This window comes from Primulina eburnea, chromosome 8 (genome assembly GCF_022965805.1).
Source record: "Primulina eburnea isolate SZY01 chromosome 8, ASM2296580v1, whole genome shotgun sequence".
In the NCBI taxonomy this organism is placed as follows: Eukaryota; Viridiplantae; Streptophyta; class Magnoliopsida; order Lamiales; family Gesneriaceae; genus Primulina; species Primulina eburnea.
Genome location: NC_133108.1, coordinates 41,380,918 through 41,407,301, shown reverse-complemented (window position 1 = coordinate 41,407,301; position 26,384 = coordinate 41,380,918). Strand labels below are relative to the sequence as shown.

The following is a 26,384-nucleotide window of genomic DNA, read 5'->3' as shown; positions in this document are numbered from 1 at the left end:
TTCATTGAATTAAATTAAAAAACTGAATATTACATAAAAGATAAAAATAAAAATTGAATAATCACAAAAATTCTAGTAAAACCATTCACGGATCAATTTTGAAATACGGATCTCTAACCAGACCGAAAATCATGAAAAAAAATTATTTTTTATAAAATATGATTCAGGTATATGTCTCACGGACATAGATTCATGAGATTGTTCACAAGTTCATTTTGAAATGATGGCTCGAAATATAGAATATTTTTATGGCTAGGCATGACTTTGTTCGTTTTTATCATAGAACTTAACTTGCAACGTATTCTTCAAAACTAAATTTATTTCATAAAAAAACTAAATTTTAATTTTTGTCTCGAATAATTTTTTTTTGGGTTTCAGAAACTTTTATACCATAGTGCACAAATTTCTTCACTCGAACTCTTTATTTTTTAATCTATGGTTATCTTAAATTTGTGCATAAAATTTATCTTGAAACCACCCAAATTAACCATGTAACAATAAATTAGATGATTGAAAATTGGAGGCCGTAACGGCTCTGAAATAAACCAAACACAAATACACAATGTCTGTTACATCAAATTCTAGTAGAATTTATCTGCAACCACAAAATGGTCATTTTGAGATGGAGAGTCGCTGATTTTGTTTTTAAGCAAAAAACTACTGAAATGGCATGATAACCTCTCAATGATCCTGAAACTTTCGTTAATCTACTTCTGCCCTTTCTTTAACAGTACACCACCAATCTTCTTTAACATATTGCCATTTTTCTTTTTACCGAAGTCATCATTGATATCTTCAGAATATGGTGAACCCAACTTCCCAGAAACCGTGTGATAGTCCAAAGAACCTGTTCTTTTCACATATTTACCATTATTTTCGGTCGAGAGCATTGCGGCAGCTGCCTCAGCAGCCTTTCTCCATTGATCTGATTGCACTTTCAATCTCCTCAGTTCAGTTTCCATCTCTGAGTTAGCAGCTTGAGTTGCATCAAGCTGTTCGATAACACGTATGGTTTTTCTTCGGCTTTTTTCGGATTCCTCGGTCAAATATCCAATTTTTATCAAGGCTTCTTGTTCGGCTGCTCTTGATGCCTCAGTTAAAGCAATGGCCTCATTAGTTGCTTCGTTTTCCTTCTTCAAGATTTCAGATTTCAGAATCTTGTTTTGTTCTCTGAAGGTTTGCAACTGAGTCTCTTTCTCAAGTAAATACGCATGCAGATCTTTGAGGAGTGACTCCGACTTCTCTAGCTCCGTTGCAAGTTCGTATTCCCTCTCAGCTGGTGCATTTTCTTCGATCTTTAAACTCAACCCCTTGTTCTCCTGTGAAATGCTTTTCAAATCATTATCTCTTTCAATCAGTTTTGCCCTCAATGTGTCAGCTTCGACTTGGTATTCTTTAATTTTTGCCTCTAGTTCAAGTTGTTTCTTGAACGATTCTGATTTCACATTCTCAAGAAGTTCATTGGCATTATTTATCTCAAGGGTGCTACGATTGTAATCATCTTGATGTGTTCTTTCAGCAGTCTCCAGTGCTGATCTTAGACTATCAACTTCATGTTTCAAATCCACAAGTTCGATTTTCGGGACTTCTGTTTTAACATCATCAAAATAATACGCTGAGATCTTGTTGCTATGACCTAAGTTAGACCGGAGACTCCTGACTACTTCCTCCAATGAAACTACTCTATTTTTGGACTCTTCCAACTCCGAGATCAAATTTTTGTAAGACTCCATGGCAATAGCTTGTTTAGAGTGTAATGTTTCTTCAGCATTCTTCAAATCTTTCAATTGCATTTGGGCTCGACTAACATCTTCAATGACCCGAGCTTCAGATTCTCGGGTATTATTTAACTGGGTCTTTAATTTCTCAACCAACTCAAGAGTTCCATTGAGTTCGCGCCTCAGCCTCTGTATCTCAACACAAGCTGACTCGGCATGCCTAGCATGCGAAACTTCTGACTCAGAAACCATGTCCAGTTGAATCTTGAGATTATGAATTTCATTCATCGCAGAAGCCAAAGCAGAAGAATCCATAGAATGTTGCTTTTTTAGTGCCTCTAGTTCAGATTTCCATGCTTTATCTCGATCATGAGAGATCTTTCGTAATTCTTGGAGACGGGCTTCTTCTGAGTCCGAAAGTTCCTTAAGTTGCTTCTGAGTCTCCTCGAGTTTAACAGACATGGCTGCCAGCTGTTCCTTGGCTTCTTCGGCTTCCTGCTGAGCCCTTTGCCTCAATGACATGATGGAGCTCAGCTGATCCTTCGCCTTCTTTGATTCCTCTTTGAGCTGAGCTATCTGAGATTCCAATCCAGACACCCTGCTCGATTTTTTCTTCTGTGGTATTGCACAGAAAAACAGATTTTTAAAGAGTGGATTAGAATAGTAGCATCGAAAAATATGGATTATGATGACAACCTGCAAAAGAAGGGAGACGCCAGTGATCCATGTATCTGACATTAAATATCTTACGGTAGAAGTTCATATTGTAAACCACCCCTTAGTTTGGATGATGTTCTCACGGAATTTCAAATCCTTCATCCAACATTTTGTTCAATCTTTTTATGACGTGATGCATGTCAAATCCTCCAATTTTCAGAATGATTTGAAAATCCATACCTCAAAACTAGTCCTAGAATCTACTCTTTGGTCAAAATATTACTAACGTGATTCGTGGCTCTCTCATGATCATAGCTATGTAAAATATTCACAACTATATACCTCAGTGGCTGGACTTCTTGGTGACTGGTGACCAACAACCTTAGGACTTCTGTTTTTAGGTGTTCTGCTAACCGGATTTGGCGACAAAGCAGGATCAGATTCCATTCCCGGAATTTTGAGTTTCCGGACCGTCCGTGACATGACCGGAGATGCCTTTTGAGGTGCATCAAGAGAACCAGGTCTGCGGACAAGCAACCATCAATTTTTTTATGAGACAAATTTGAAATGTACCGTGAAATATAACACATTATCCCGCCCAATCTAACAAGAAAATGAATCTACAACCCAGTTTGAATCATTAAAACTTCTTAAGGCCATACAACATACGCATTAGTCATGGAACTTGTTGATCCAAGTGAAATATACTCTTTCCCTCACAGGGTAGTAATGTAAAGAGGCAGGGATTTCAAGTGAAATATTTTTTTTTAGTATTTGAGACGAACTAACAAAGCAAAAGCAACGACAGAAAACCAAGAAAAATGGCATTTCGTATAATAAGGTAAACTTACCTAGCATTAGAGGCCTGCATACTTTATATCAAGCGATAAATGTCTGCAACTCTGCAACACTTTACAGAAATTTGACTGAGGAATAAAAAAAATGGGGAAACAATAACATAGGGAAGGTAAAAGTTCAAAGAAATAAAACCAATCTTTAAATTTTTAATACATTTTCAATGAAAAACAAAACTAAATGGGAAAAGCACCTAGAAGCTAAGTTATCCCTTGAAGGAAAAACAAATAAACAACCTTCTCCGACAAAATCAAATCCATTAAAAAAAACAATGAATTTTTTTTTAAAAAAAAACAACAAAAGAGAGATAAAAGGTAAACAGAGGATGAAAATTTGTATTGATAAAATACAAATTTACTAAAAAAAATTAATAAAATGATAATATAGTGAGATTAGTTTAACAACTTTTTAGTGAGGAGGATTCACTTGTTTTTCCTAATTGTGTTAACCAAATAATGATATCAAAAATAAGTTTTCACTATTTTGAACACCATCAGCAAAATCTTTACCTGTATTTTTTATCTCTTTTTTTCAATAATAATAATAAAAAAGAAGTTTATACTCTCAACCATATTCAAGTAACTTATGGTAAATAAAACATCTACGCAAACGGCAAACATAGAAAATAATTGAAATAAACCGTAATAGCAAGTGATAAAACCGCGATAGGCAGAATCATTAACTTTCAAAATGCCGAATCATAGACAAGAAGCCACACTTCAAGCACAAAGATTTCAAGTAGTCAGCATATTTTCAAGAAAATCAAAATCTACATTGAGATATTTATGTGCCTTTTTTTCTTCTGAACTACTTATTAAATATAGAAAAGCCAAAAAAAAAAAAAATTACCACTATACATTCAAACTTGCTATTCCTCCAGTACTCGAGCTTTGGATTATTCAAAACTCAACGGAAATTTTTAAGCACATATACGCAGAAAAAGGGGAACCATTACAAAAATCATACAAATAGCCAGAAGAAGCAGAATCTACATTGAAAAAAAAAATAACAAATTCGAAGGGGAAAAAAGACAGCCATTAGACTCACCAAGTAGAAAAAGTAGTCAAAAGAAAGCGAAAGTTTGAACCTTTCTTCTCACAGATCCTAAATTAATAGCAGCTGACTTGTTACTGCTGTAACTCTCACACGATTCTCAAGAAAACTAGTGAAATGAAGTCTAAAACCCTAATCTTAGTAGACCAAGAACGTTTGGTTTGAAGTCTGGGACAACGTGTGTGGGGTTGTTCCCGAGTATTGCCTCCATTATTTTGTTTTTTGGTCAAGAAATAAAAATGGAGGAGTCCCGCCTACTGTATAGGACGTGTTTGGTATAGTGGAAATATTGGATGGAAGGAATCCACCGATAAGCAAGAAAACAAAAATACAATCTGTGCAAGATCCTTAATTTAGGTCCTGATTGGTTGTTTCAACTACTACACTAGCACATTTTCGTAATATTTATCAAATAACTCAAAAGAATGAAGAAAATAAAATTTTGCTATTGATGACATTTTTATATATCACCATTAGTCTTTTCGCAGAAAAAATAAGATAACATTTTAAAGCTAAAATGTTAATTTTTTTAAAGTTTGAAAAGTCTGATAAAAAAATTTTTTTTGACGAGCCGTTATAAATTTTGAAACTTACAAAAAGCACACTACTTAAATAATTGTTTTCATCGACAACTGACTACTATAGTAACTTATTTTGGCTATTTGCGTAGAATGATAATGGATATTATAGTTATAAAACATTAGACGTGACACAATGGTATCAGCGACGTTTGTCAGTAGGAACACCAAAAAATAAGTATGTATGCAGGCAAAGTGCAAGATGGTTGAGTCGTCTCTTGAACTTGTGTGACGAAGCGCAACATTATGAGAATTATCTCTTGGATATGTAGAAGTCATTTTTAGAATTCTGATATCGATGATTGTGATACATCACGCATATAGATGAGTTTATAATAGACATCAGTAGACTTCTACAACAACTTGAATGAACTATTTTCATAAAACAATAACGAATATGAGGTGATTATTATACACTCTATTTTCGTAGAGCGATAACAAATCTAAATAGTTGTTATAAAGCTCATTATGCAGTCGCACATCAAGAAACATAAGGCGTGACAATCATTGCCATTTGCCAAAAAAAAACCCGTAAAAGCAATTATGCATTTTATTTTATTTTTCCCATCCCAAACACGGCCTTATATGGAAAAGCCTCATGGCGCTTTTAAATTGGAATTTGAAAAATAAAATATTTGAATAACCCGACAAAACTCAGAAGTATACTGGGATATGTGGGGCTGCTTAATGGGATCGATCCACGTCCCAAATTGAACATAGATTTATGTTTGACCTCTCGAATTGGATCTAAACATAAATAATTCTCGAAAATGAATCATGATGTAAGCTGGGCTTGAAAATCAAATTCGAATGCTTGAAATTTATTTAGTTAATATATAATATTATTATACTAATGAAATATTAAAAGGTTGATAGCGAACTATCGAAAGATAATTTAGATCAAATTTGTCTGAAAAGTAATAACAAATTGAAATATGTTCTAGTTTGGTTCAAACTATATAATTTCGAATACAGATAAAATATGTTTTTTGTGTCGTGAGTTACGAACAAAAATGTTTGGAAATGAAATTATTTTATAATTTTAATATTATTCTATAGTTCAAAAACCACATATATTATCTTATCAAGCTTATTTAATATGATACTATTGTTATTGGATTTCAAATAATTTGTATGATTGTTATGCACAAGCTTTGTTCGTTTAAACTATTATTTCAAATTATCTTTAAAATGATTTATAGAAAATCCCATTGATGAACTAATGATACGCCGGAATAATACTCTACTTTTTATTTCCTTCTTGTTTTCAGAAACAAAATTTACCGAAAGAAAAAAGGAGGTGGTGTTCTCCTATGTTTTTGTGGTTTCGTGGGGTGTAAACAAATTGTTTCAGCTCGATTTGTATTCGAATTTATCTTGAAATTGATTTTGATATGAACTCGAACTCAAAGTATTATGTATGGCAGTTCGTGAGCACTTTGCAGTTTTTAATTGTTTAATATTTTTATATATTAAATAAATATATTTCGAGCTATTCATTTTCGAGTAATAATTTGTTATGGTCAAATCATGGTATTTGAGTTATTATATAATTTGAAAAATTTGATTATCAGATAACTTAAAGCTTAAAAAGCGACGATAAGTATCAAAAATAATATTTTTTTAAAATTGAAAAAAAAAATTGATGTGACAGATGCCATATAGATAGTTTAATCACTTTTGCAAAAACATAAAATATAATTTTTAATTAAGTATTAATTTAGTCAAAAATGGTTATTGTTGGTGTGTTGGAGAGTAAAGATTCGCCAGCAACTCGCACAGGCCTACAGCCTCCTTCTTTTTTCTTTTTCCCTCACTTTTTAAGGCGAATATATGATTCTTCGCAGCCATGGTCGGCTATACGTTTGTTCTTTTCCACTTTATTAGGTTAAATAATGGCAAAGAACTATTTTTTAGCTCTTTGAAAGTGAGAGTTAACAGCACTTCCTATTACATAAATCCCTACATTATATGTATTTTATTTATGGATTTTTATTGAAAATCGTGTGACAGTTTAAGCACAATTCATTGATGTGAAGGGATTAAAATGGAGCATTCCACGTTTCATATTTTTCACTGTATTTATTTTTTCACTGTGTTTGTTTAAAACACCGTCTTACTTTAACATGGCGTGGAAAAAAAAAAAAATAATACGAAGAACTAAAATAATAAATCCAAGCTGAAATTTGATAAGATTGCAGTTGATATATGATAATGTCGGGTTCAGTTGCTTGTGATATAATCTTGATGATGGGAAAGGTACGCTGTTGATAACGTGGACGAGAAGTTGACAGGGAAAAGTGTGTCATCTGATGAAGAATGTCTTTGATAAAGTCTAAATCTTTTTCTTATTTTATCCACACCACCACTGCGTTTTTGCTCCCTAGCTCATTCATCACCGCTTCCGCTTTATTTCATCATTAATGCTCAAAATTTGGTTAATCACTCATTTTGCTGATCAAGATTTTTGTAATAGTATTGGTTTATGGAGGTTTCGGCAGATTTGAAGTCTTGGAGAGATGATCTGGCGAGCTTAGTGGAAGACTCGGGTATAAGATTCCCCGGTGAGTCAGTCAGAGCTGCGGCAGAGGAGGAGGAGGAGGAGGTCGCGACGGCTGGGGAAAGGGAGAGTTTGAAGGATCAAGTCAAGGGTTTCGCGGAGGCGTGGGGAGAGATGGTGGTGGAACTGGGGAGAGGGTTAAGGGATGTTGTGCGGCAGACGGTGCTGACTGAGGATTCTTACGCTGTGAAGAGAATCAGAGGACCGCTGGCTGAGGTTTCGGAGAGACTGAGGTTTTTGAATGGCTTCCTGCCAGAGGATCGCCACCCGCTGCACGTGTGGGCGGTGTTTTTCTTCGTTTTCATTCTCGCTCTTGCTGGTAAATTCGAAATTATCTCATGATTTAGCTCTCTGTGATGATCGTATTAATTTTCGCCGAGTTACTACTAGATAAATTTGTTGTTCCAAGTGAACAGTAACTGCGAATCTTTAACGTTCATGGGTTTGGAAGGAACAGGGACACGAGCAAAGGAAATTCTGCACCATTGGACTTTCATTGTAAATTTTGAGTCTGACATTCATTCATTACTAGTTCTCCAAGCATTTTCTTTGTCTAAATATTTGCAGTCCTGAATGTAAATAGTAGATATGAAAGTTACGTTTCGACAATGAAGAAAATTTCTATACATCCACCCAGTGCTGCGCGTATATTGCTATCGGATGGTAGGTATATAGCATATCATCAGACGGGTGTTCCGGCCGATAAAGCTAGATTTACCCTTATAATCCCCCACAGTTTCCTTTCTTCTCGACTTGCAGGTACTAGGCTTCTGTAAATTATTGAATAAAAATGACATATTATATGGACTATTTGAACAATGAAATGACAGGTATACCTGGTATGAAAGAGTCGTTGCTGGAAGGATTCGGTGTGAGGGTCATTAGTTATGATCTTCCTGGTTTTGGAGAGAGTGATCCTCATACTATTCGAAATCTTTATTCTTCGGCTCTGGATATGTCGCAATTGGCAGATTCGGTGGGAGTAAAAGGCAAATTCTGGGTTGTGGGATACTTGAGTGGCTCGTTGCATGCTTGGGCTGCTTTGAAATATATTCCAGACAAAATTTCTGGTAAAAATCTGGCAGGATGCTGATACTGGAATAATCTTGTCGTATTTTCCTAGTATAATTTTTTTATTGAAATTATTGTTTTGACCACAGGAGCTGCCATGTTTGCGCCTTTGGTGAATCCATATGAGCAGAGCATGACTAAAGAAGAGAAGTCGAGAACATGGGAAAATTGGACACGGAGAAGAAGATTGTTGTATTATCTGGCTCGAAGGTTTCCAAAGGCCCTCGGTTACTTTTACCGTCAAACTTTTCTCTCGGGGAAGCATGGACGAATAGATAAATGGTTATCTGTGTCACTTGGAAAGAAGGTAAGTCATGTCGCATATAGCAAATGAACTGGATTACTTGAAAACCAGTTCTTTATGACCCTTGTATAGGCTCCGTAGAACAACGTTAAAAACTAATAGTATACTCCACAAACACCTTTGATTTTATGAAGACGACTTTTAGCCTTTAAGATATTGTGTCGTGGAAGTAGGCCTTCATGGATGGAACCCATAAATATACTGTTTTTTTGTCCAGGACAAAAGTCTCGTTGAAAAACTTGCCTTCGAAGAAATCTGGCACAGAAATGTTGAAGAATCGATCCGCCAAGGTAACACAAAACCTTTCGTGGAAGAAGCTGTGCTGCAAGTTTCGAACTGGGGTTTTAGCCTAACAGAACTTCAAGCACAGCGAAAATGTCAAAGAAAAGGCCTCCTCCCTTGGCTGCAGTTCATGTATGGACTACCCGAATGTGAATTAACAGGATTTCTTGGCCCGATTCACATATGGCAGGTCCGTATCTGTTTCATAGTACTTTTGTATTTGAGCTTAAACATAACCTTAACGGGTCGTTCTCTTTTTTCGCAGGGAATGGATGATATGGTGGTTCCGCCATCAGTAACTGATTACATAGCACGCGTGCTACCAAACGCCAGTGTTCATAGACTTCCGGAAGAGGGTCACTTCTCATATTTCGTCCTCTGCGATTATTGCCATCGGGAAATATTATCGACCCTTTTTGGTATTCCGCAAGGTCCACTTGATACTGAAGATAAAGCTCCAATCAACCACGACGAAATCCGGGATGAGGCAGATACTACTTCTGTATGAAACATTACTTCTCTTTGGTATACGACGACAGGAATGTTCTGATTCTTAAAACGGATCATGGAAATTGTTCTTCCCTTCTCATCTGTTTTCGAGATGGTTAGTATGCAAAACAAGAGTCGAGATGAAAGCACTTCTTCTGTTTTCTGGAGCGTAGAAAGCTTTTCTGCCCTTATAGTAAGAAAGAGAGGTGTTGTGTACACGAATGCTACTTTTCACTTTAATTCCAAAATATTGATATACTAATATGGAAAGAGTAACAGAGTTTCCAGTGTTGCAACTTACTGGGGTATAATGTTAAAGAGGCCATTTGGATGAATTTTTATCAATTTTCAATGCGAGAGATATTTCTAATGAATAAAAAAATTAAAAATTATTTATAATTTGTATTTATATGCTCACGTAAATTTGTGGATCTAACTGATTTTTTATAATTGTGAAAAAAAAAAATTTACCTTATAATTATATCCTTGATCATTACTCATTACTTTGTGAGTTTCTCATTTAAATTTACTCATAAATTATGGATTTGCAATAAATCATATTTTAAATTTTGAAACACCAAGTTTAATATGATTTATATTTACTAACTTTATATTCGCGAAATTTTGGGTTATTCTAATATATTCAGGTTTAGGTTTTGGAAATTAATGAAAAATATTGTTGCCAGAATTTATTGAGTAATTATTTTACGATTCTTACAACTAGTCCTTCGAGAAATTATATGTTACATGTTAGATTTGATGGACTTCACTTTAAAAATGATCCTTCGTTTTAGTTTTAACTATGTTATAGTCATTCACATAATTTTTCAAAACTATTTATTAAGAATACGAACAAAGGGATTAACTGATTTAATTATAATCACGAGAACTAGTCACTGTCGTCCAGGAAAAAAAAAGGTAGACGAACACGATTAACGAAATAATATACACAAAAATAAATATCAGACATTTAATTTTTTATGTACCATATGAAATATGATTTTTGTGTGCGCAACATAGGCTTCTTGTTGAATTTCACAAAAATGCATATTATATATATGAATGCTGGCTAGGAAATAAAAATTGTCGAGGGCAAAGGAATCCATTGACATAAATAAATTCTTACATGCAGAGAAAAGAACCATTTCAGAAAGAAAAATAAACACTTGCCTTTGACATATGTTTCAGAACTGGGATAAATGTGTAAGCTGTGATTGCACCAAAGCGATCATGTATTACTCCTCATCTTCAGGTTTGGTAGAAATTGATTCCCTTTGAGGCCTATGTTTCCTCCATTTTTTCTTCTGTAAAGAAGTTATCCAAGCCGGGACTTCACACCCAGAAGCTGTCATGACATTAGCTACGTTCCTTAAGAATGGAACATCGGTTTCGGTGTATAAGGTTATCGCCTCTCCGTGTCTCCCAGCCCTACCCGAACGACCTTTATGAAATGTCAGAAAACTTGGTAAAAAACACAAGGAATAATTTGAACAGAATACAAATAGGCTACTTAAGATAGATTTCAATGTAATTAATAGCCAAACAAGAAAGTGGACTGATTGACACCACCCGTCTCCTACAATTGAACTAAATTGCAATAATGAGGCATAACATGTACCCCCTCGGCTAGTACACCAATTATAGGATTGAACAACTACCATTGTATCCAGAACTATTGCTGATAGTGATGGTGTTAATCAAGTCTTCTAAACTATATGACAGTTCAAGCGCCACTTTTGATCGTTGTGCGGTCAAAGAGGACAAGACGGTTGGCACAATTGATGCCATCGAAATACCCTCTTTTAGGAAAAACGAGGGCATGAGATGAAAAAAAGAACTGGGCATTCAACATTTAACGTACCAATCCTGTGAATGTATGCGGCGGCCGAATCTGGAAAATCGTAGTTGATCACACAATTGACGCCTTTAAAGTCCATTCCACGGGCAATAACATCGGTGGCAATCAAAACCCACGTTTTTCCTGACCGAAAGTTGTCGACTGCACTTTCTCTCTGCATATAGTGATAACTGTCATGGAAATCCTGAAGCAAAAAATTCAAACATTTCAACCACTCATTAAACAATATACCTGTATTTCAGAAAGATCGGCATGTATGACATCAGCTCGAACATCGTCATATTTCAGCTCGTCATATAGTTCCTTAGCTCGTTCTTTGTTTTGGACAAAAATTAACACAGGTGGATTCAAACTCTGCACCAAATATTTTGGGTCATCTCAAATGATGAAGCCGTGTTTTTACTCTCCAATTACAGTAATATATCAAAAACACACTTGTAGATTAGCTTTTATAGAGAGATAAGGAAAACCGAAGAAATTGGCCAACTAGGATGTAATATTTATACCTCTGCAAAGCTCTGACGGAGAGCAAGAAGCTTGCCCTCTTCACTTCCTACAAATATGAGCTTTTGATTGATTGATTCAGAAGCAGAGTTTCTGTTCAAACATTTGAGGAGAATCAATTCAGCCACAACAAAATTATTTTTTATCAACATGAGACGATAAATTTGACAAATGTTTCTCCACAAGTGCGGCAGCCAGCTCAGGATAAATACATGATATATCTCCCCAAGTATCAATTCTTACTTTCTGCCAATGATAACACGGACAGCATCATGCATAATCGTGCGTGCAAGCTCTTCAACAGTATCAGGTAAAGTAGCACTGAACAATGAGCGTACGATAGAAGGATTTGAGCATGCTTTGACCACTGCATCAACCTGCTCAACCAAGCCTAACTCAAAAAGCTTATCAGATTCATCCAAGACGAGAAACTCAACCCTGGACACAACAAAAAGAAAAACAATTGAACAATCTTAAGGATATTTCTCAAAATCAGAGGTGAAATAGGAATCACAGTTCCTACTTCCTACTGGCCCAAAACTAGAAAGTTTATATTCAGGTTCAGAATGAAAAGAATCAGCTAGTGCACACATAGTTATCCACTCAAGTAACAACAGATAAAAGACATATTAGGCCTCACAGAAACGCTAAGTACAATACATTTGGCCGCATATTAACACAAATTAGACGCTATCACTTTTCAATAGTTCTTAGTTTAAGGTGAGAAGGTGCTACAAATTTGGACCAAATAAATATTTCCATATTTCTATCACAAACTTTGGCAGTTTGGAGAAGCCTAGACATTAAGACCTGACACAAACAACAATGACAGAATAGAGATCTTACTTGCTCAAATCAAGTTTTCTTTTGCGAATAGCAAACTGCACCCGAAAAGGTGTAGATATGAGAATATCACAGGGCAATTTTGAAAAATCAGCACTTTTAGTGAGCTGTTTGGTCATTAATTTGATTTTAAACTTCTTTCCTCTGGACAACTTCTTGCATTCTCTCGCTGTCTGAGCAGCCAATTCACGAGTGGGGCAAAGAATCACTGCCCGAACACCATCTTTTGAAGCATGCTGATGACAAGAGATTGCTAAGTAGAATTTTCGAAATAAAATTTAGAACACATAAAAACCTGATGTTTGCATACCTGAAGTTTCATAAGTATTGGGCAGACAAATGCAAAAGTTTTTCCAGAACCAGTAGGAGCACAAGCGAAACACTCTCTTCCCTGGAAAACAGTAGAAAAATAAATTCATTAAAAATAAAAATAATAATGGCATACACACGAACATCAGAGCAACATTTGGATAAACAGTGGAAGCTCATAATTCCACGATGTATGACAGCCAGTCGAGCCCAAAAAAATAAAGAAGAAGCAACAACCCAAATGAAAGATCATACATGTAATATGACTGGAATAGCCTGCCTTTGGATGGGTGTTGGTTCTTCAAAACCCAGATCAGCCAAATTGCGCAGTAGGTATGATTTGCAATTATACCTGCCCAGAAGAAGTTTCCACTAACTCTTCGTCTAAATAATTTGGCAAAGAAATACGGGAAAAAACAACATGAAGCAGTTGATAACTGAACAAATTTCGTTCTGTCAACATACATTGATGAAAAAAGACACGTCTCTACAACTATCGTTTTGGTTTAAAAAATAAAATCAAGTCCTTTCATACACAATATAGAAACTACCTATGATTAATTCAGCAATCATATATTAATTTTGGTGATGTTCTTTGGGTGGCATTAAAGGTCTAATTACTGTATTGTTTCGGTGATTGCTTGGCAAGAAGCAAGGTCAGGTATTCCAACCCTTTCACAACCTTTAAAAAATATAATTTTAAAGAAACGCTGTACCCCCTTAAATGTAGAGACATCTCTATTACTATACTCGACAATCAAAATACAGCAGCTACTCAGCCCAACATATTTTCCAAGGTAAATGCACTTGCTTCGACAACTTATTTTTGGTTGGTCAGTGGTATTGATTCCAAAGTTTTTTGGTTTTAAAATGAAGGAACTATTTATTCAATTGAGCAAGTATAACAAACTATACTCCTTGTTGATTAAAAGGTCAGCTCATTATAAAGAAGGCTCTTAATATAAGAGTGCAATATTTGAAATTTTGAACTACCCCAGTTCTTAAACAGCCAGATCTCACATAACTCTTTGTTTTAATTCTTTCAGACAGAAGATTGTCTGATGACCATTTTAAGAGCAAACGGTGATTTTAAACCTTCAGAAGGTGAGTTTACGGCCTCGTTTTTTTACCTTCATATCCTAATATTAAGAGTGTTTGGACGGAGAAACAAGATTTAAAAAAAAAAACAGAAAAACCATGTTTGGAAAGAAAACTTGAATTGAATGAACAATTGGAAAGAAAGAAGTAAAAAAAATGTTGCTTTTAGAGTTTCAACTTCAAAGTAAAAAAGATAAACTCTCTCAGTATATTTTATCTAAACACAAAACATCTTCTTTTTCTGACGATAAAAAACTCTTTCTAAACCAAGTGCTTCTGTATCCAACCTGACCCACAGTTCAACAATCTAATTTAGATGCATGGATATGTTTAAAGAACTAGGAAATGAAACCAATATATTATGGCAGAAATACACAAATCAAAAACCGAAACAGAAGGAAAATTCTATCGAGTAATAACAAATGAATCTTTTCTTACCTTGATCGCAACTCCGTGAAGCTCGTCTGAAGTGGCGATGGAATATTTCTCCCAGAAACATGAATATTATGCTTCTTCCGAAAAAGAGCGTCCCTCTAAAACACCACAAACAAAAGATTGTGTTAATTTCACCTGCCTTCGCATATTGAAAAAATACAAAAGTTTCTAGCAAAAAAAATAATATCAAGATATTTCAGTCCTATGCAACTATGATTTTCGTATATGGATGAAAATATGATAGAACCCGTGAAGAAATAAATACGAGTGTCCGATAGAGAACCTCCAATCGACGATGATACTCTTTCTTTCTGAGTAGAATTTCCTCTTCATTCCCGTCACCTATTTCATCTTCAGCTTTCAATTTGGAACGTTTAAACACGCTGAAGCCTTCAACTGGATCTAAAAACCATTTAAATGGAAAAACAAAATTAGACCGTGAAGCCAAGCTTCACACGTCGCTTACCCAATACCAAATTACAACAGCTAAAATATCCATAAAATCTATATTTACACCATTGGTTGTATGCTTTTGAAATTTGCACTATATTCTAGCTCACATAACCAATTACAAGTATTTACTCCAAAACAGTGAAACAATATCACCTCTCAAACAAAAGGACTTCAAAATTAGTTTGTTTCATTTCCATTAACACCAATAAAACATGGGAAAGAAAAGAAAAATACCTGAAACTACTGCTTTTCTTTTTCTCTTCTTCTCAGCACGTGATTTCGTGCCTTCTTCCGTGGTAATATCCCCATTTTCAATCAACTTAGGCTTATCTGCAACACCATCATCCTCTTTTTTCACCTATTCAGGGTTGCACCAAATAAGAAAAAAAAAACTAAATTCGAGAAAAGTTCACATATTAAAGAGCTACGGATTCAAGAAAACCTGCAAGCCACAATCAATAAAATTCACAACATGCCGTGTTTCCTTGATTCTGCACAATTAATTAATACCTTGAATCTAGCAAAATCACCGGAAAATTTCTGGCGATTGAACTTGATGCCGGAGAACAAAAAAGAGCCGTCCTTTTCCATTATTTTTTTTAGAGAATTTATGACAATATAATTCAAGACTACGCAACAATGGTCGATTTCTTTTTGTATATATTATATTGTTTCCGAGGCATAAATTTGATGGCTTCTCGGTATATTTTATGATGTATCGAAGGCCTGCTGGGAATTAGGGTTTTAGCTAGCGCACCGCTTAGTTGGGATATTATTATTATTATTATTATTATTGTTATTAATTAAATGATGATGAATGATCAAATATTCACATGTTTTATTGCACATATATAGAATTGATAGAGGAATCGACATTTATGTAATTTTAAATATCAAAATATTAGTTTTAGATTATAGAATGTGGTGGTGCCTCAACGTTCGTCAAAAGACATGAAAGGTGTCTACACAAGACGTTTCAGTGCCTGTAGTGAAACAGGGCAGGTGTCCTAGCACATCAAATTATGTCTTGCAGTGCCTGCTCAGCTGAAACATGATTTTAAAGATTTAAAAACGAGGATTTCAAGAAATTAAAGACATTTATTCATTTCCAAAACACGAAATATGGAGAAAGAAACTTTGGGTTTGATTTTCTTCTTCAAATCAACGTGGAATCATCCTAGATTACGAGCAGACACGGCTCTAGGGGTAGGCGCCCTAGGCAGTCGCCTAGGGCCTCTCTTTTTGTTAGGACCTCTAATATAATTAGGGCTTTATTTTTGGGCTTTTTAAAATTTGAAAGTGGACTTAATCAATAAGAAAATCAAGCCCGAAAAAAAAATCATCAGTTTTTATGTGATATTTGTATATTTAATTTTAAAAAAAATTATATAAAACATTCACCTAAAAAAATAGTCTAAGGCTTCCAAATTTCTGAAGACGGCCCTGATTACGAGCCAGATATAACTTTTGATTGATTTGCACGACCTTTTCACGTTAGTATCGTTCTTGAATGTATCATACTCACTCTTTGAGATGATTGTTCCATGTGTATGGAAATTCCTCCCCTATGTAGATCGAAATAAGAATTTTTTTTTTTTTTTTTTTTTTTTTTGCATTAAACTCTCTGAATGCAAAAAAAATCCTTAATAAAAATCTAACTTCTTAAATTCAAACGCCCAAATATAAATAGTGTCCAATCTTTTTATTCGATTGGAACGCAAAGCTCGACTCGGCACCGATGCTCTGTTGGGCTTCGGTGTGCTGGACTGGGCTTTGGTGAATATAATTTTCAAATCAAGCCCAACATAGGCCCACTAAAACACGTCGACTTTACGAACCATCGGAGCCCCAAACCTAACTGACATGGTGACACATTCGTAAACTCGAGGTGCAAAGCAAAATAACGAAACTATAAAACCCGGTTCAATGGAACCCAAACCTGTTAAGTTTATTAAACCCTAACCAGTTTTACACGAGTGAAATCGTGCTAAAAACTAGACTGTTTTTCCTTCCCAAAGTTCAATTTATCTGAGTCAAACTAAACTCGAGCTTGAACCTTGATTGATTAACTCGCCAACTTAGACCCGCATGAATGCGTGTAGATTCCATACTAACTCAATATGAAGTCAAGATTTACAAAATGAAGTGCTTATGAAAATGATCGTCTCTATTCTCTAAGAATGAACATTCAGAACCATAATTTAAAATCCAACAACTAAAAAGTGGACCACTTTCCTGCTGAAATTTAAAAACCCGATATTCGATAATTTAAAAAAAGAGGCCCATCATCTAAAACTGACACATCCACCCAATCAATGCCTTTACAAATCTGGCACCTTCGCGGGGAAATATCGGAGAATCCTATTACACCAATTCTGTCTCGATGTTTCGTGTGTTTCATGAATGTCGCAACATGTAATCTAAGGTCCAAGATAAACCGCGTGACATATCAACCACGGAGTTACGTATTTTGTTATATCTTGAACAGTAATAATTGACGGACCGAGAGACGCAACGCGGTGGTCGTATCAAGAAAGATATAAATTTGAACTCTTATTTTTCAAAATATCATGTCTACGCTTACCACTTTCGAGTTTTATTATATAAGATCCAATTACGGATCATTTTATCATGGGAATCAAACATGAAATATTAGTTTCAGTATGTATAAAGTTGGGGTAAAAGTTAAATTTTCCCCATTGACCGGTTGCAACTAGCAGCACTTTGAACCATAACAAATTCAAATTTAAGATAATTTTTTTGAAAAATTCAGGATTGTACTCCAAAGTAAATTGAAATATATGTTAATAAATTCACGCGTCGACCTTATTCACGGGGAGTATGTCTCATGTAAGACCGTCTCACGGATCTTAATCTGTGAGACGGGTCAACCATACCCATATTCACAATAAAAAGTAATACTCTTAGCATAAAAAGTAATATTTTTTCATGGATGACCCAAATAAAAGATCCGTCTCACAAATATGATCCGTGAGACCGTCTCATACAAGTTTTTGCCATTCACGGGCTATCTATGCCATCCAAGCCTATGGGAAAACAACGTCTCATCCCCAATAAATCCTTAGTCCTCTCCCAGCATTGTATTAAATTTCCCAACTACAAATGGTCACAAAAGATTAATGAATGATGACGCCAAACTTGATCATCACTCAGAAGTGCAATTAAAGAAAAATGCCCACATTCCAAATTTTTTTTTAAAAAAAAAAGAAGAAGAAATTAGAATGTGTCATTACAAACTTACCAAAAATTTCTCAGAATGATGACGAAATATGGGAACATATATAACGTGACGAAATGATGATTATGCAGAAAAAGTTGGGGAATTCACGATATTTATATTATTATATTATATATAACAATGACATGCATAAAATGATAGACTATTGCGTAGTGAACTCCAGCCAAAACGGTGGTCCGGTGAATGGGATGTATATCTAAGACATTTTCAATAATACACACATGGGAATGTCCACAGTTTGCCCACAACGACAATGGGTACACTTATCCCATTCACAATATTCTTGTTAATATATACAGAATATTATATATATATATATATATATATATATATATAATTTTTGAAACGAGGTTTAAATTTGATCAGACCTTCGTCGTATGTATTAAATATATATGGTTTGTTTGAAAATAATATATTATTGATCACATGCATGCATTTATAAGGCACTGTTTGCTCGTGGAGTATTGTGATGATCATGAATGAATCAATTGTCGGGATGATACAAGGATATTGAATCTCATGTTTTGTGTTAAGACGATATCACGAATCTTCTTATGTGAGACGGGTGAGTCCTACCGATATTCACAATAAAAAGTAATACTCTCATCATAAAAAATAATATTTTTCATAAATGATACAAATAAAAAATCTGTTTCATAAAATACGACTCGTGAGACCGTCTCACACAAGTTTTTGTCTCGTGGGCTAAATTGTTATACATTAATAAATAATCATTGTCTCGGTAAATATAAATACGAATCTTATAATAAATTTTTTATTAAAAAAATATTTGACCAAATATATAATACAATGGTTATCTTTTCATTCTTTCTCCACATCTAAACACTGAATGATATATGAAAGTGCAGATCTCACACTATATAAATGTCACCAACCGACACATCCCAATCAGGTCATTGAAATATATTGCTGTGCAGATGGTGATGCTCTCACTTACCGAATTCTCTCAAATATCATTCTTATTTCTCCATACATAAATTTGGTCTTTCTTTTACGAAAAATCGCCCAAAACAAACAAAAAGAAAAGACAGGGGAGTTAATCCATTACATCGATATCTTGGGACATGGAGTTTAAGGCTAGACTCATCGGAACACTGCTTCTCTTTATCATCGTCGTGCCACCGAGTTTCTCCGCAGGTTTTCTCCCATTCCATATTCTTTTTACTATGATGTCTCCGTAAGTTTGTTGTCCTGTGCGTGGTTACTTTGAAATCATAATTGATACTCACGGGAAATCTAGGGTCCGATCCCAACGAGCGTCACTAGTTCAGACGTGGGCTTTAAGATGACTCTGAGCCTGAAATCAAGAAAAAGACCGTTAAGAGGGGGCCAGGTGTCCTGGCGTAGCCCCTCCGACGCTCAAGTCAGTGACTGAGGTTATATCGGGGGAGCAGCTAAGGGTGCTGCTGAAAACAATATAGTGAATTCATCAACTGAACACCCAAACCTGGTATTTATAGGAGAATACATGGGCCTTTGGTGGGCCTGTCTTCTATTTGGGCTAAGGTCCTTCGTGGGTCTGTCTTCCCTTTGGACTAAAGATGAGCCAAGGGTAATGGGCTCATCCATGGGGTATCAATAATCTTGATTGGGTTACTCGGATTTGTTAGGAAATGAATGCGAGTCGTGTGTGTTTTTCTCAGGGAAATCGCAAGTGAAAAGTATGGAATCTGACGTTTATGATATTGATTATCGAGGCCCAGAGACTCACACGTATCTCCCGCCACCAAATCTGGCTGCGGATCAGCCCAATGTCGACACAATAGCAGGCTTGGCCGATCATGGATCTAGAGTTCCAGAGGCCCAAAAACATGTAAAATCTCTCTTTCGAAAATAAATATTTTGTTACGAGAAGATGTTGGGATATTTGATTTTTTAACATCGTGTGATTAATTTGAAGATTAGAAAATGATTTGTTGCATTAATATATAAAAAATAATAGAGTTGTTTTATGGAGTTGCGATAAATATGAAATATATGTTTTGTAATTTTTGTAATTGAAAGATATATGTTATAATTGAGTTTTACACTTGTGAGACCGTCACATCCGTTGAATATTAGTGTCATATAAACTATAAGCTTATTAGTCAACATAAAAAAAACATTGCACAAAAGATGAAAATCACCCTTACTTATTCTTTATATCAATTATTTGATTGTTATAATAGATCTTCTCTTCATGAAACCTTGTTTTCAGGAGAAGAATTTTCGAGGCTGATCATGATCGAGGAACCCGTGAATCACATTTTTGAAGGGAGAATTGATGTGATTCATTTAAGTTTTTCTATTTCAAATTAGTACTATTTGAGTTTATAACTACTAATATGTATTTTGCCCTAGATTTAGAGATTTTTAAAATAATTATATTGTCATGAGTTTTTTAGTTAAATAGGTAACTTATATATAGAGTTATGACTAGAGTTTGATGTAATCAGTTAGCAATTATTTTGGTTTTTATATTTCACAATAAACAATGTAATATGTATAGTTGTTGTCATACATATTAATAGTGATGTCATTAATAAAAACAATTCCAAATCACTATAAAAAAAAAACTCATACATATCAATTTTGTGATATGAATGTATTATTTGACCTTATATATCAATAAGTATTACTTTTTACACAAAAAATATTATGAGACAGTTTCACATGTTAAATTTTATGTGACGAATTTTCAACCTATCATATACCTATTATATTTTTTATGTCAAAAATATTATTTTTCGCTTAATATATGGAATAGATCTACTTTTGTTATCTATACTTCTATATTAAGTGTGAGGGCCTTAGAATAACTACTTTGAGGACACCAAAATATTTAATTCCATAATTACCCTTCTATCCTACTAAAAATCTTTTCAAGTCACCCCATATTTTAAATAGAAAAAAAAACAAAACAAAACTTCTCTTTTAAATCGAACAACTTTTCTAAATCGAAAAAAATTTTGTGTTAATTATTTACTATTATTTGATCAAATTAAAAATAATAATAATACATGCAATGCATGTGCATTTTTTACTAGTATATATAAATCTTTTAATTGTTTTATCATAGGAAGAGATTGACCGTTTCAATGCTAATGTTAAAAAGAAAAGGAGAAAAACGAGAGCTTCACGCGGTCAAATTCTCTTTAATTTATTTAGGTGTCTTCTTCTTTAATTATTTCAACTTGATATTATTTATTCGAATATATTTTAAATCATTTACATCTAAGTCATTATATTTATTTATTTTTAAGATAAAAACTTGTGAGACGGTCTGACGAGTTGTATTTTGTGAGACGAATCTTTTATTTAGGTCAATCTATGAAAAAATATTGTTTTTTATGCTAATGTATTACTTTTTATTGTAAATATCGATATGGTTGACATGTCCCACAGATAAAGATTCGTAAAATTATCTCACAAAAGACCTACTCTAATTTCAATCTATGATCGAGTTGTTATGCATCATAGAATCAATAGAGTTTTGGGAATTTATATAACTTAAAATTTCAGTTTTCACAATATAATTTATGAGTTATTTTAATAAAAATAATTGTATTAAAATGAAATAATTAATTTTAATAAAAAAATGTCTCGAATTATCATCGAGTAATTTTAATAACATATCCCAAAAATACACCCCACAGATATTCTTTTTTATTGTTTCCCACTCTACCCAATGAAAACTATTGTTTAATTATTTAAAATATATATATCAATAAAAAATAAATTAATAATAGCCAGCAGGCCGCAACCGCGTGGCGAGATAAGCATTTCGAGAAAGAATTTCTTGATCTCACCGCTTAACTTACCACGACGCACAACTCAGATTTCGACATTTTTCTGCGTTATTCGAATGGCGAATTTCGAGGAATCAAACCCTTTGCTTCCCAAGCAACCCCAAGAATTTGAGGCTGCAAAGGATGAAAAGAAGCCCACCGCCAAGAACGGTGCAGCTCATCCTCCTGCAGCGGTGTCGATTGGCTGGACTGCCGATGGGCTTCCGGTTGGTGAGGTCCATATGCAGAGGTCCCAATGGGATTCCGGCATCTTCGCTTGTCTTGGGAGAACCGATGAGTTTTGTAGCAGTGATCTTGAAGTTTGTGAGTCATTCTTTCCTGATAATTGTCCTGCACAAATCAAGATTTATTTTTTATATATTTGGCTTGTTGAATCACGTGTTTGCAGATCATTCCCTTATTGGTCATGATTGACTTAAGGTAAAAAGTCAAACAAAATTGGCTTAAATGGAATCGAATTGCTTGTGTTGATTAGGCAGAAAAAAATTTGTTTCTTAATTGTGTGACATAGTAAATAAAATGAAAGATATGATCGAGAAAACGTATATAGGAAAGGGGGATATCTGAAAAACTAACACGATTTGTTTGATCATGCATCAACCTAGTTGTATCAAATGAGTTTCTCTGGTCTTTAAAAGTCCGCCATAGGGTGCACCTAGCCACCTATGCTTTAGGATCATAAAGCCAATGCCTTTGTGCCCTCTAAATGCTTCATGCTCCTTTGAACTTTACTTGCTAATTAAAGTAAATTGGAATACAAAGACTACTCAGCACAGCGGTCGTTGTTTTTTCTGAAAAAGTTGTGAAGTTTCTTGTTTTTATTTTTTTTATGTGTTTTCTTCATATGTTCTTGCTTACTGTTTTGATGGTGAAGAAATTGTATTTTTATGATGCGCCGGTGGATTTAGTCCTTTCAAACTATTCAAATATCTGGTGTCTTCTCTTGATCATGTTCTTTCTGCAACATAATTTTTCTTGAAATTATTCATGTTTGTGGTCATATTTCGCTACTTCCTCTTTGTTTTGTCCAACTGCTTCATTGCTTCCAGTGAATTTCATTAAGATTTCAAAAGCATATTGCGTTGTTTTGACAGTACATCTGGAAAACGTAACTTTCCCAATTTTTTTTGTTTCTATTCTTCATAGAGTGTTTGATTATTCTGCATCGAGTAGGTTTGCTGGGTAGTATCGCCCCTTGCTTGCTCTATGGAAGCAATGTTGAGAGACTCGGATCCACTTCCGGTACTTTTGCAAATCATTGCTTGCCATACACCGCTTTGTACTTAATTGGGAATTCATTTTTCGGTGGGAACTGCCTTGCACCCTGGTTCTCTTATCCCACCCGTACTGCCATGCGACGGAAGTTTAACCTAGAGGTTGGTTTTGTTTTTAAATTTTCATGCCATATTTTGACCTTGTGCTGTTTGCCTTTAACTTTTAAACAATCAAAAATGCATTTTTCCAAATGCTATTTTCTGTATCTATTTTTTACCAAATTTACGATGGTTGCAACTTGCAATATGCTATCTTGAAGTAAGTCAAAATATGGATATCAATGTATTAACTTGTGACTGTTGGTGGCAAAGCACTTTGTGTTAGGCGAGGAAGAATGCAGGCCATCTTAGGCATTTTGGGGTTTAAATTTTTAGAGAATCGTGATTAAAATTTTAATTCTGTTTAACTGAGGGTGGCATGAATCCGGACATGCTATTTGTCTGTAAAATTTGACTAATACTTTTCAGTCATCATTCCGCGTGAACAGCTTGTTTTGATCCCTTAGTGCTGTCATGTTTTTAGATCAACAAATGAAATTACCATTGAATGCGATTGTTTCTACTTTGCATGACGATTTACAGTAAAAAATATGTATACACTCCTATCTATATTCATGTTTCACAGCAGATAACTGGATCACTGTCATGCATTTTAATGTCTCACTCTTTACTACGGATCCAAACTTGATAGTCACCCCCAGTTTATGATAAGCATGTAGAAAATTTATGATTCATGCCTCATACACTCACTGCATGCAAATAGAAGAAATATGTCTTGCATTTTCTGGTTTATGTGTGCAAGGAGAGATTTATTAGTTTATAAACCTATCATCAGCATCTTCTTTAATGACCCGAATCCTTATTTTGAATGAATTACTAATTAGGAGATGGATAAAGAGTTGTTAATTAAGCATTATTAAAGAATTGATAATCCGGAATCATCGAAATTAAAATAGACCACCCAATCTACTTCAAATTTCATTATCCCGAGAAATCCAACTAGACGAATGAGATTATAGCACGTGACGTGACATATAAGATTGATTTCGAATATTCTAAACTATTCCAAATGCAGTCTATAAATGAAAGCTGATTTCATTTGTTTCCTAAACCGTTTTCCTTCAGCTACTCTCTTTCGAGTTCTAGCCATAATTTCTAGGGCGCTACATCTTCACTTTACCATTGTTGTGTCACGATCACGAGCCAAGCAAAGACTTCCAGTATTCCACAGGCAACACAAGTTCGCAGCACTTACCCTCATTGTGCTGTAGAGTTGCATATATGACATTGAAATAGTAATGTGGCCCTAAACTTTTGTAAATACTTGAATTGTAGTATTATCATTTGCTATGCCTTTTGTTTAACGCTAGATTTCCTGTTCTACTATCAAATTAATGACCTCGCCTTGAATTGGTTGTCTGGTCTATGGTAGATTTCTATCTTACCCTAAACACATTGCACAACAACAGGGAAGCTGCGAGGCATTTAGCAGATCATGTGGGTGCTGTGGAAGCTTTGTGGAAGATGAAGTTCATCGGGAGCAATGCGAAACGGCCTGCGATTTTGCTACTCACGTCTTTTGCCATCCATGTGCCCTTTGTCAAGAAGGTCGTGAGGTACGTCGTAGGCTTCATCATCCTGGATTCAACACTCGACCGGTCTTGGCCATGATTCCGCCGGGTGGCCAGACCATGGGGCGTGTGGGCTAAATTTGTGTTGAGCATCTTATACGAATCGAATATAGAAAACATTGTGATACTTAGTATCCTTCTGTTGGATTGCTTCATGTGTCTTGTGTTCTTGTTAGTTTGTCTGGTAAGTTTGTAACATTGTGGTTATATTTGGTATCTGTTAAATCAAAACTTCAAATATGGGTATTTCTTCTTCTAAAATAAATAAATAATGTGATAAGAAATTAAGAAATAAAGATAAATAATATAGATGGAAGATATTATCATTTTAAAATGATTTATTAATTTTTCTTCTTCTAAAAAATGATCAAAATACTCATATTGATATATACATTTCTGCTATTTCTTTTCTTTTTAGAAATTAAATTACAATTATATATAATTTGGATACATTTCCGCAAATATATTTCAAAATAAATCCGAATATTAATTTTTTCGCATGTATATTCCATTGGTTATTATTTTTTCTTTCTATTGGCTGAATAAATGTATGTGGTAATAATGAATTGAGACAAAAGGTGGTTTAGAATTGGATGATGTGGGATTAAATAAAATAATATTACTAATATATTTTCCGTCATTATTTTTCATGAGAAATCTGTAAAATAACATTTGTCAGTTTCTTAAAAAAATAATTAACGGTTAAAAAAAAACTCTTTTTCAAACTAATAGAGATACTGTCTCACGGGATCTGTGAGACGGGTCAACTCTACCCATATTCACAATAAAAAGTAATACTCTTAGGATAAAAAGTAATACTTTTGTATGAGTGATCCAAATAAGAGATCCGTCTCACAAATACGACCCGTGAGATCATCTTACACAAGTTTTTGGTCGTCGTTCACTTATTTAGATGTATCAATTTTGTTAGTTTATTATTTAATAATTAGCTCAGAGAGACAATAAAAGTTGATTGAGTCGAATTCAAGCAACATCACAGATATATATAAATATAGTATAACAAATTTAAAGATATCATAAAAGGGCATTTGGTCTAGTGGTATGATTCTCGCTTAGGGTGCGAGAGGTCCCGAGTTCAATTCTCGGAATGCCCCTTTTTTTTTTACTTTTGCTTCTTTTCTATTTGAACTTCAATTAGCTGAGCCCAACATTTATCATCAGGAAATAATGGCATACATAATGGGCCTAATTACGGGCTTCATCAAAATCTATTAACATTTTTTACGGTATTTATTGATATGAAATCCATATTTACACTATATTTTTTTTTTGTATTGTATTTGTGAATAAATAGGGAGGGCAGGAATGTTGCACTAACCAACA

At 34.4% G+C, this 26,384-nt stretch overlaps 4 protein-coding genes and 1 non-coding gene across 10 annotated transcripts; 3 read left to right on the top strand and 2 right to left on the bottom strand.

Annotated features, from left to right (window-relative positions):
• Positions 1-526: 526 nt before the first annotated feature.
• LOC140839840 (interactor of constitutive active ROPs 3-like) lies at positions 527-4,546 on the bottom strand. Of its 5 annotated transcripts, none has more exons than XM_073206801.1 (4): positions 4,278-4,546; positions 3,227-3,301; positions 2,718-2,898; positions 527-2,333 (listed from the first exon to the last, which is right to left on the bottom strand). In XM_073206801.1, the coding sequence occupies exons 2-4, from the start codon at positions 3,244-3,246 to the stop codon at positions 708-710; spliced, it is 1,827 nt and encodes a 608-aa protein (XP_073062902.1). In that variant the 5' UTR covers positions 3,247-3,301; positions 4,278-4,546; the 3' UTR covers positions 527-707. The 5 variants fall into 5 exon arrangements, with proteins under 5 accessions (XP_073062902.1, XP_073062903.1, XP_073062905.1 ...); XM_073206802.1 differs by having other exon boundaries at positions 3,227-3,285; XM_073206804.1 differs by having other exon boundaries at positions 3,227-3,277.
• A 2,492-nt stretch (positions 4,547-7,038) lies between these two features.
• Positions 7,039-9,902, top strand: LOC140839839 (uncharacterized). 2 transcript variants are annotated; one of them, XM_073206799.1, is made up of 6 exons: positions 7,039-7,740; positions 7,989-8,180; positions 8,252-8,491; positions 8,582-8,799; positions 9,014-9,268; positions 9,344-9,902. In XM_073206799.1, exons 1-6 carry the CDS (start codon positions 7,347-7,349, stop codon positions 9,584-9,586), a joined length of 1,542 nt encoding a protein of 513 aa, XP_073062900.1. In that variant the 5' UTR covers positions 7,039-7,346; the 3' UTR covers positions 9,587-9,902. The 2 variants fall into 2 exon arrangements, with proteins under 2 accessions (XP_073062900.1, XP_073062901.1); XM_073206800.1 differs by lacking the exon at positions 7,989-8,180 and having other exon boundaries at positions 7,040-7,740.
• Positions 9,903-10,637: 735 nt separating this feature from the next.
• On the bottom strand, positions 10,638-15,829 carry LOC140839838 (DEAD-box ATP-dependent RNA helicase 57-like). Its single transcript, XM_073206798.1, has 12 exons — positions 15,578-15,829; positions 15,302-15,425; positions 14,898-15,016; positions 14,618-14,712; positions 13,337-13,433; positions 13,083-13,163; positions 12,776-13,008; positions 12,173-12,367; positions 11,932-12,022; positions 11,657-11,779; positions 11,429-11,579; positions 10,638-11,008 (listed from the first exon to the last, which is right to left on the bottom strand). The coding sequence occupies exons 1-12, from the start codon at positions 15,656-15,658 to the stop codon at positions 10,803-10,805; spliced, it is 1,596 nt and encodes a 531-aa protein (XP_073062899.1). The 5' UTR covers positions 15,659-15,829; the 3' UTR covers positions 10,638-10,802.
• A 6,255-nt stretch (positions 15,830-22,084) lies between these two features.
• On the top strand, positions 22,085-25,286 carry LOC140839837 (cell number regulator 8-like). The gene is made up of 3 exons (XM_073206797.1): positions 22,085-22,438; positions 23,309-23,511; positions 24,879-25,286. Exons 1-3 carry the CDS (start codon positions 22,192-22,194, stop codon positions 25,116-25,118), a joined length of 690 nt encoding a protein of 229 aa, XP_073062898.1. The 5' UTR covers positions 22,085-22,191; the 3' UTR covers positions 25,119-25,286.
• A 797-nt stretch (positions 25,287-26,083) lies between these two features.
• TRNAP-AGG (transfer RNA proline (anticodon AGG)) lies at positions 26,084-26,155 on the top strand. The gene has a single exon. It is a non-coding gene; the product is annotated as a tRNA-Pro (tRNA).
• Positions 26,156-26,384: the final 229 nt, after the last annotated feature.

Excerpts from the sequence above, each read along its gene's own strand:
- LOC140839840 (XM_073206801.1), bottom strand. The coding sequence starts at position 3,246 with ATGCAGGCCTCTAATGCTAG. Across the intron at positions 2,899-3,226 it reads ATGCAGGCCTCTAATGCTAG|ACCTGGTTCTCTTGATGCAC; the intron begins GTAAGTTTACCT and ends GCTTGTCCGCAG. Across the intron at positions 2,334-2,717 it reads CAAGAAGTCCAGCCACTGAG|AAGAAAAAATCGAGCAGGGT; the intron begins GTATATAGTTGT and ends GCAATACCACAG.
- LOC140839839 (XM_073206799.1), top strand. The coding sequence starts at position 7,347 with ATGGAGGTTTCGGCAGATTTGAAGTCTTGGAGAGATGATCTGGCGAGC. Across the intron at positions 7,741-7,988 it reads TTTCATTCTCGCTCTTGCTG|TCCTGAATGTAAATAGTAGA; the intron begins GTAAATTCGAAA and ends AAATATTTGCAG. Across the intron at positions 8,492-8,581 it reads TATTCCAGACAAAATTTCTG|GAGCTGCCATGTTTGCGCCT; the intron begins GTAAAAATCTGG and ends TTTTGACCACAG.
- LOC140839838 (XM_073206798.1), bottom strand. The coding sequence starts at position 15,658 with ATGGAAAAGGACGGCTCTTTTTTGTTCTCCGGCATCAAGTTCAATCGC. Across the intron at positions 15,017-15,301 it reads AAGAAAAGCAGTAGTTTCAG|ATCCAGTTGAAGGCTTCAGC; the intron begins GTATTTTTCTTT and ends AATGGTTTTTAG. Across the intron at positions 13,009-13,082 it reads CAATACTTATGAAACTTCAG|CATGCTTCAAAAGATGGTGT; the intron begins GTATGCAAACAT and ends TCTTGTCATCAG.
- LOC140839837 (XM_073206797.1), top strand. The coding sequence starts at position 22,192 with ATGGCGAATTTCGAGGAATCAAACCCTTTGCTTCCCAAGCAACCCCAA. Across the intron at positions 22,439-23,308 it reads TAGCAGTGATCTTGAAGTTT|GTTTGCTGGGTAGTATCGCC; the intron begins GTGAGTCATTCT and ends TGCATCGAGTAG. Across the intron at positions 23,512-24,878 it reads GACGGAAGTTTAACCTAGAG|GGAAGCTGCGAGGCATTTAG; the intron begins GTTGGTTTTGTT and ends GCACAACAACAG.